This window comes from Copadichromis virginalis, linkage group LG11 (genome assembly GCF_057382275.1).
Source record: "Copadichromis virginalis isolate Kocher_CV1m ecotype Utaka linkage group LG11, C_Virginalis_male_GT1.1, whole genome shotgun sequence".
NCBI classification, from domain to species: Eukaryota; Metazoa; Chordata; class Actinopteri; order Cichliformes; family Cichlidae; genus Copadichromis; species Copadichromis virginalis.
In genome coordinates this window covers 22,717,693-22,727,160 of record NC_140628.1, presented here as the reverse complement: position 1 = coordinate 22,727,160, position 9,468 = coordinate 22,717,693, and the positions used below count along the sequence as shown (strand labels likewise).

The window sequence follows — 9,468 nt, the reverse complement described above, 5'->3', positions numbered from 1 at the left end:
TTGTGTCCGATACTGCACAAGGAAGGTCTCAAATACAACTTCCTAACCTAGAGGATCCGTCAGCATCTGGAAATACTTTGATGGGGACATGAAATCAACCACAAACATATCTTTATGTCCATTAATAGCTTTTAATCGCTGTGAAACTTAAACTAAAATGATCAGGTAAAGTTGCTGGATACAACAGCAGACATGTAAATCCTTCCACGTTATAAATCTTGCCATATTATGAAGAAATAAACATAATTAAAACAAGGACAGCAAAAGACTGAAAACCCAGTGCATGAAAATATATATTTTTTTCAAAAGTACATGAAATCAACATCTGGACAATGACCCCTGTGCATGTAGTACAGAAAGATGAGAAGACAGACTTGTTGCATCTCTTATTTGTAATACCTGGGCGGACCGTCATTGTATCGGGATGGACCTGCAAAAAAAGCAAACTATTAATAAGTGGACAGCAAAGAATGATGCCACACACTCCTTTGGAGTCCTTCATTTAACAGTCCTTGATATTTGAGCCATGGATCCGTCATAAAAAGTCTGGGAGAAGGTGCATGTATACCTGAGAGGCCACCTGAGAATCGGTTGCTACTGCTTTGCATTCTAGGGGGTGAAGAGAAGTTTGTGGAACTCAATGATAAGCTGTTGGGCCCCTGAGGAGGAAACAGATGCCACAAAATAAATGTTTTAATCTGAGGGACAAGTGAAACATCTGAAAAAGTAAATCTGGTTTTGCTCATCCTTTCAGAGCAAAGGAAACCTAGTGCACACAGCTGAAATGGTTAAAATTAAATTAGAACTTTAGTACTCAGCTCGCCAAATAAGGTTTGAAGGCTGATCTTTAGTGTTTGGTTTCAAAATTATTTCTAGGATAGATACTGTTAAAAAAAGAAGAAGAAGCAACAACTCAAAACACACCCCTGAAACACTCCTGAGTCGATACTCCATCAGCACATCTGTTAGTTTCTGCGTCACCTTCAGCACCAGCTGGGCATCGCTCTCATTCTCTATCCTGAAAGTATCCTAAAAACACATTTTGTAAAATTACTTTCTGAATATAAATATGAATATAAAAAAAAAAGAAAAAAAGATGCTGACTTTAAACCTATTGTAAGAAACCTACCAGGTATGTGAGCAAAGTATGGGGAAGGCTGCTAGATTCTGGAGCTGCCCCCATTAATCCCGGCCTGTCCATTGGTCTGTCCATCAAGCTACTACCCATCCGGTTGCCCTGGTACTCGCCTGAATACATTTTGTTTGGACGTTCATCCAGCAGTCCACTCCTTCTATAGGTGTCTCTTCCACTACCTGAACCGCGACCCATATTATCCATGAAATTTCCCCGATCCATACCAGAGTCAGAAAAGTCTTCCCTGGAGGAGTAGCCTCCAAAGCCGGACTCCCCAAATTCATCTACGGGATAATCAGGATGAAACTCCCCTGGGAATCTTGATTCAGAGAACCTGGGACCTGTGAGATTCAGGTTTATTACATTTCAGTTCACATATTTTTATTTTAATAGAACAGAGATATTCATGCACACTGAGAAAATTAATGTCAATCACAAAGAACTCGCCAAAGGGTGGCCCCATTTGTCCCATTCCTGGAGCTGGTGAAGGCCCGGCTTTAGGAATAGCAGAGCCTGTGATGGAAGGATGTGTGAAATTAACAACTAATGCGAAATAATGGAAATCTTTTAGTGTTGTTGAATGCTAAGCTAAGCTTTGACCCCAGCTAAGTAGGAAAAATTGTTATTTATTTTTTAAACTGAGAAGCTGATCTTAGTTTTTGAGAACTTAAAAACATTAGATGCAAACAGAGCAGAATAACTTACGTAGTCCTTTAAAAGCAGGAATGTCAAAGGGCTCCCTGAGGATCACCTAAATGTGACAACGGGAACAGAAAATGATCAAATCCAACATATTGTTAAGTGCACCCACCCCTCGAATGTAAACATGGGAGACTTTTAGCCCCATCTGCAATATAAAAGTTTTATGTGGACCAAACAAAGATGAAGTTATCTGGCAGTACCTTGGAGACAGAATTTGAACTTTTGTCTAGTAAGAGAAAAGTAAAAATCCCAGAGCAAACACACCAATTCAGCAGACCAACATTACATATAACATAAAAACTGAACTATCACAGGTGTAGCGCTCACCTTGATTTGTCCCCTCCCCTCCGTCTTTTCAAATTCAGCCGCAGCTTCTTTAATGGATTTTCTGATAGCAGGGTCTTTCACGGCATCTTCCTCCTCATGCGTAATCTTGTCAGGGTGGGTCTTTTTCTGTGTGAAAATCAGAATAAAACAATGCAAATGATTCTGCAACCTCGTGTGCAGACTTTGAAACAGACAACACTCACCATGTATCTATAGCAGTGTTTCCAGCCTTTCACATGGTCAACAATGTCATGCTGCAAGCTGGCCATGGCGCACAGTTTGCACTGGTAGTGTGGAGGGACAGATTTACTGGGGCTGCGGTACTCCCACACATACTGAAGGCCTGCAGACACAATGATTATTGATTATTCACTTCTTTATGCAAGAAGGAGAGGAGGTAAAGTAGATAGATGTGAGGAAAATCCCTACGCTGCTTACCAATCACACAGTCTGTGATACCCTTCAAGATTTTGTTGAGCGAGGGCACAGTATGGATAGAAGATCCTTTGGAGAAAACTGGGAAAACATAATAGTGGTCAGCATTAAGTAGAGGCTGAATTTATAACTAAAACAAGACATATCCTGAAAACTAGTAAAAAACTAATTGCAATTATACTGTACTGTTTCACAACCTGCAATGTTTAATGGACTGGAATTTATTCCAGATTTTACATGGATGGATCAACCCAAACTTCCCATGTGCGCTTGGGAGAAAAAACAAACAAACAAAAAATAACAGGAGCTCTAAGTTAACCCCCATTTAGGCCCAAACTGAGCTGCAGAACAACACATCCCGTGATGCACTGCTTCTCACCGTGCGCAACCGCAGAGCGGTAACTTCTGTGTTGCATTCACCAAAGCATTCCTTTTGCAAACGCACGATAAAATTAACACATAATTTAAAAACAAAGTCAAGCCAGTGTAACACAGGCAACTGGTAAAAAATTGATATTGCATTCAGCAGTATTAAAAAGAAACAAGTGCATTAAAACTTAATTAGTAACCAGTGCAGATGCATGGTAGCATAAGCCATGTGTCGTGCGCTTTTAAGGATAATGGTGCTGCTCTTCAGTGTAGCAACATCTTAATGAGACTGGGTTGGGTTGTTATTAAAATTATTTAGAAAACGTCCAAAAACCATTCCGAAAACTGGACTTCTAAATAGGAAACTTTTAAGCAGGAAATGTTTTGCGTGAATACTTTTGCAGTGATCTCCAAAGACCAAAACAGTAGACTGCACCACATAAGACTCACCACCCCCATCCTCAAATCTCTGAGGTTGTGAGCCTCACTGAGTGGTGAACATGCCACCACACGTGACATGAAGCATGGAAACCAAGGTCTCAAGCTTCAACTCTCAACACTGGAAGTGGCACCGTGTGTAAAAGGACTTACCTATATCAGCAGAATGCTGCAGCTGCCTTCTCTGTCAGCAGAGGGAATAAACCCACGAGAAGGAGAGAGACACACAGGAAATTAGTGACAGGATGACACTAAGCAGAGGACTGAACTCCTTGTCCAGGTCCGCCACACAACCATTACGTTCTCATCCTCTTTGACGCCTGCATTAAGCAGTGACAGTCACAGGAATGTGTATAAATGGTGTCTAAATCCTCACCAAGTGAGAATGTAGACCAGCAACAATTTGTTACTACAGGGAAGAAACTGGGTTGTTACACCTGCCGCAGTGGCCGCACTGAGGGAGGCTGAGGTCAAGACCTCAGCGATCTGACAATGAAACTGGTAGAAGAGAACATGCTCTTCTACCACCGTGCACTGTGGTCAGTGTGATGTGTTTGAAAGCCCCAAATTTGAGCTTGACAGACAACAGCAAACAGAAACCCTTTGGAAACAACTAAACATACACCCCCTTCAATGATAAGAGTGATGTCAGCTGTGTGAAATATGGAGGTGGTTCCCGTTAGAGGCAGGTGCTGAGGTGGACGCCACTTCATTTGAGGATACCTACTAATAAAGAAAACATATTTCCAAGCATACAACTTTCTTCAAGATAAGCAAAAGGAGATAAGACAGACATAAGCAGCCAAAAATTGAAGACACTGAGTTTAGATTATTGAAGTTAAATATCTAAGAAGAAATGTAAATAATCACTGTAATTCCTGCAGTGATTTACTGTTTTGCAGCTAATTTACATTTTAAGTAACTGCATGTTACTGATAAACACCAGGAGAGTGTGGTTTGGAGATAGAAATCCAGGACTGAGGGTACTCTGCTGTAAAGTACTGACTTCACCAGTGGAGCTTTGTTCACTGGTGGGAGATCATAATTTTTGTAGCAAATAATGAACTTTTGAGTTTTTAACCTCATGCACAGTGGTTGTACAGAACGGTGACGTGTCTACTACCTGCCGTTTAATTGAGCAGTGATGTAACAACGTCTCTTAGGGAAAAACTGGACTGGATATGTCGCCATTGACTTTAAGTCCTCGAGGATTTGAATCAGCAAGTGATCCGTGACTACCACTTTTGAATGTGACAGCGCTCAGTAGTAAAAAATGAGTGGCCTGCCATGTGGTACCGTTTAAGAGAAGCCAGTTTATCTCACTTTAGAATATATTCGGAACACCAACGTGAATAAAACCAGTGTTAAAAACAAACAAACAAAACAACAATTCTTTAAACCACAACAGGTTTGACAGGCCGCAGACGTGAGGCCAGAGCCAGTGAATATTGTCTTCAGTAACAAGACTGCAAATGAAGCAGACCTGATGGCACAGGAGCAAGCAGGAAGCCCACAAGTTCAGGGCTGCTGCACCCCGGCACTCCATCAGGTACCACAACAGCAAAATTTGGGGAGGATGGGGGGATATTATAGGAAATCCCACATTTTTACTTTAGGTTTTTGATACTGCACACTTGGGCTCATGTGGCACTGAAGTAGAGCCAAGGACTGACACTTACCTTTGGATTCTTCTTTGGATTTGGGGGCCCACTTTGTGGTGGAGGCTGGTTTCCTGAATTCTCATCCTCCATTTCCTCAGCTTTGTCACTACAAGACAAATGATGTCTTATTGCTGGTTATCAAATCATTACACATACTAGAACTAATTGCACAGTTAAAACTAGGGATGCGTGCAACCAGTTGACTAATCGTCGCTGTGTCACTAGTCAACATTAAACATACTCGTTGTTTAATCTAATTGTTCTAAATTAAATTTTTTAAGTGATGCCCAATGCTGCTAAATTGTTATGCAGCCATCTGTCACTAGATGGAGCATCGGTGTTGAAAAATGCCACAAATCTGTTACTCTAGGTCTGATTTTTTGTTAACACTATAATTGTTAATTCTTTTAAAGATGAAAGAATGAGACTCCAGATACAAGTGGCAGAAATGCGCTTTCTCTGAAAAGTGGATGAGCTTTTCTTTAGTGATAGGGTGAGCAAAGTAGAGCTCTGAACTGGGAATTTTAATTTACTAAAAGCTGCTGATCATAGAGGTATGGGACATGGGATTGTAAGAGATCGGATAAATAACTTGGAGCAAGCCCATGCAAGCACTTATATGTGAGAAACAATATTTTAAAGAGGACCAACATGCTATGTAGCAATTTAAAAGGTTATATGATAATTCTTCCAACTATTTCTTGGGAATCAACTGGTACATGGAATCAGCAGCATTGTGAGCTAACTGCAATTGTAACAATTATGTTTTTCTCAGTCCAAAATACACTATATGGACAAAAACATTTCCTAATATACTATAACACCACTGCAAAAGTCAGTTTGTGAAATTTCTTCCCTAATAGATATTCCACAATCGGTGACCATGTAAAGTTACAGAGCAGTATCGCTGAGATGGATAGTGTGTAAAAGCCACCAGTGCTCTGCTGACTCAGTAACTGCAGAGCTCCAAACCTCCTGTGGCATTGACATCAGCATGAAAACATTGCCCAAGGGGCTTCATGGTATAGGTTTTCCATAACTGAAGAGTAGTACCTCCTAATTCAGATCAAGGTAATGGCTCAGTCAAGAGTAAAAATATAGAGCAACCCGATTGCAGCTACTAAAAAACAACCAAACAACTAAAACCTTAACACCGCATGGTCGATGTATTAAATATTTTCACATTCTGCAAGTTGTGGTGACTAGATGCCTGCCCAGAGTTGCACACCCACAACTACTTTTGACCACAAGGTGACTGCACAGGTCTGATAGAAGGAAACCTTTCTGGAAACAGTCACACTCTTATTTGGACTGACAGTAATTACTCTCAGAAAAACTGCTGAAGCTTTACAAATAATTACCATTTAATTTATAAATGCAGACAGATTGGCAACATGTTGCCCATCACTCTGAATGAGTCTGTGTCAATGAGCACAATTCGAGGGTACTCGACATAACTGACTGCAAGCTGGTTGTAGTCTGCTTATATTCTTGTTGGAAAAAAAGGTTGCTGAGTATAAATGTAATAGTTAAATGTGAATTTGTGCCCATGTTTAGGCAGATACACGATTTTCACGATTTCCAACAATTTACCACAGTTAACTGCTGTGTTATAAACAAATTGCATGTAATCAGTAATAATTGACAAAATGAATAGCAATACTTATAGCAGGTTTTAGTGACGCTGTTGTATGTTTATACAATCTCAGTAAAAATTAAATGAAGTGAGATAACTTCATTTTGTTGGATAAAACATACTGACAATCACAATAGTATAAATACTCTACGCGAGCACTCAAAGCTCTTTTACACAACATGCCTCATTCACCCATTCAGCACTTTTTTCTACACCTGCTTTCTGTCCAACATACACACACATTCAAACTCAAATGAACGCATCTGAGAGCAACTTGGGATTCACCGTCTCATCTGGCATGCAGATTGGAGCAGCCAACCTGAGTAGATGATCTCCTCTACCCTCCTGAGCTACAGCCACCACAAAATATGGTGGCTGCATTAGTACTGTGATAAGATCACGGGGACTTCACAAGGGTGAATACTCAAATCTTGATGTGTTAATCACTCGTCCTCGGATCACACTATATGTTGTAAGATATGTAACGTCTTTTAAAATATGCAAATCTATACTATATTTTAGAGTTTGATAATGTTTATCTGATTGCAAAAAACAAAAAGGAGAATTTATAAATTTATAACATTTTCTCTAAGTTGCGACTTTCTGATCCAGCCAGGTGATTAGCTGTTAAATTTGTTTTGGGAAACGTGCTACACCCCATCTACATGTGCTTTCGAGGACTAGCCATTCAAAACAAAGGGCAGTATTGTTACTACAGACAATACTTTTTAAACGATCTTAGATTTCTTTTTTCAATATTTTAATAACTTTATCAACGAAACAGAACAGCAACAGTACTGGTGAAAACACCACCGTTATTGGACTCATCTCGGACGGGGACGAGTCTGCCTACAGGAGGGAGGTTGAACGTCTGGTGTCCTGGTGCAGCCACAACAACCTGGTGCTGAATGCCCAGAAGACAGTGGAGATTATTGTAGACTTCAGGAAGCACACAGCCCCACTCCCCCCCATCATCCTGACTGACACCCCCATCACCTCTGTGGACTCATTCCGCTTCCTGGGTACCACCATCACCCAGGACCTGAAGTGGGAGCCCACCATCACCTCCGTCATCAAGAAAGCCCAGCAGAGGATGTACTTCCTGAGGCAGCTGAAGAAATTCAACCTGCCAACACGGACGATGATGCAGTTCTACACTGCAATCATCGAGTCCATCCTCACCTCCTCCATCACCGTGTGGTACGCTGGAGCCACTATCAGGGACAAACAGAGACTGCAGCGTGTTGTGCGCTCTGCTGAGAAGGTGATTGGCTGCAGACTCCCATCTTTGCAGGACCTGTACACCTCCAGGACATTGCGGCGTGCAGCTCGGATCTCAGCTGACCCTTCTCACCCTGGACACAGTCTGTTTGACCTGCTCCCCTCAGGCAGGAGGCTCCGGTCCATTCGCACCAGAACCTCTCGCCATAAGAACAGTTTCTTCCCCTCTGCTGTTGGACACATGAACAATAACCATATGACTGTACCCGCCACTAACACATGACCCTACGCTGTGTCACTGCATCATTCCATGTTTGGCACTGATCACCACCTGCACTCATGTATATATCTTTCAACGTAGCACTCTTAATTCTTATTCTCATGTATATATCTCATGTATATCTCATGCACATATCTTTCCACGTAGCACTTTTAATTCTTATCCCTACTTTTATTTTTTTCCATGTCTATTTAAGTGCTATTTATGACACTATGTTTGCACTGAAGCACCGCAGCAATTTCCTAATGTTGTAAACCTGCTCAATATTTGGCAATAAACCCCATTCTGATTCTGAAAAGGTAGCAGCGTAGGCGGAAATAAATCTAAGTAATACAAATACAAAAGAAGAAAGGGCCACCTTTAAAAAAAATCTTGTAATATTGAAAACTCAGTTTTAATTATCTTATATTTGTATTTAAGTAATTCATATCTATTTTGCTTATAATTATCATTTGAATGCAGGAACAACAACGAAACAGGGAGTCTCAAAAGTGTTGTCTTTTAGTTAAATATTATCACCAGAAACACAATTTTCTGCAGTATCGTCCAAACAAACTTCAATGCGTCGTAGTTTTATTTAAAAAACAAAAAGATTTAAAGACGTCTCGTTTCTTTAATCATCAAATGTTAGCGCTGTTAGCTGTGGGAGGGCCACAAGCAGAGCCTTAATTTACATAAATTATTTGAAAAGAAAATGTGCCTGTAAGACACATCTTAGCGACCGCAAACGCCACATATGATAGCTATCCACATAACGTAATCAAGTGTATTATATTATCAAACTTACACGAGATAATTAAGTGCAAACCGCGAGTTCCTCCTAGCTCAAGGTGAAAGGAGAATACAATACAAACCGAGCTTCGGGAGAAGATTGTAGTCTGATGAACTCGCCGGTTAAAAAAAACCAAAACCAAAACATGATGTAGCGCTATTTTGTGTCCGCGCTTCACAGAAAGACCTAATCTATTCTCTTAGAGGAAACAAAATGACAATTATTATCATTTATTTGTGCTTTCAATTTTATTATAAACTATTAAGTTAATTGTTCCAAGGCATCTTCGAGGGCAGCTTTTTTTTGGTGCGTTTATTTTATACACCGCATTAGCGTCCAGCAGCAAAATTGAAGAGAAATAGTGAATTACCTAAGAAAAGAAGGCTTGTGTTTTTCATTTTATTTCAAGTTTGCGCACATGATGACGCTCGAGCAGCTATAAACTCGCACTTTTCCCCAGTTTGGTGGTTTCATTTATTATAAGCCCCGCAG

The 9,468-nt window shown here is 40.5% G+C and overlaps 1 protein-coding gene across 2 annotated transcripts; it reads right to left on the bottom strand.

Moving 5' to 3' along the window:
• Positions 1-273: 273 nt before the first annotated feature.
• On the bottom strand, positions 274-9,070 carry LOC146698573 (uncharacterized). Of its 2 annotated transcripts, none has more exons than XM_085473750.1 (12): positions 8,992-9,070; positions 5,086-5,173; positions 3,560-3,590; positions 2,603-2,680; positions 2,368-2,507; positions 2,165-2,290; positions 1,841-1,886; positions 1,583-1,648; positions 1,130-1,476; positions 925-1,029; positions 569-659; positions 274-430 (listed from the first exon to the last, which is right to left on the bottom strand). In XM_085473750.1, the coding sequence occupies exons 2-12, from the start codon at positions 5,155-5,157 to the stop codon at positions 387-389; spliced, it is 1,146 nt and encodes a 381-aa protein (XP_085329876.1). In that variant the 5' UTR covers positions 5,158-5,173; positions 8,992-9,070; the 3' UTR covers positions 274-386. The 2 variants fall into 2 exon arrangements, with proteins under 2 accessions (XP_085329876.1, XP_085329877.1); XM_085473751.1 differs by lacking the exon at positions 8,992-9,070 and adding an exon at positions 7,886-8,464.
• Positions 9,071-9,468: the final 398 nt, after the last annotated feature.

Excerpts from the sequence above, each read along its gene's own strand:
- LOC146698573 (XM_085473750.1), bottom strand. The coding sequence starts at position 5,157 with ATGGAGGATGAGAATTCAGGAAACCAGCCTCCACCACAAAGTGGGCCC. Across the intron at positions 3,591-5,085 it reads ATCCAAAGAAGAATCCAAAG|AGAAGGCAGCTGCAGCATTC; the intron begins GTAAGTGTCAGT and ends CTCTGCTGACAG. Across the intron at positions 431-568 it reads ATTCTCAGGTGGCCTCTCAG|GTCCATCCCGATACAATGAC; the intron begins GTATACATGCAC and ends CTTTTTTTGCAG.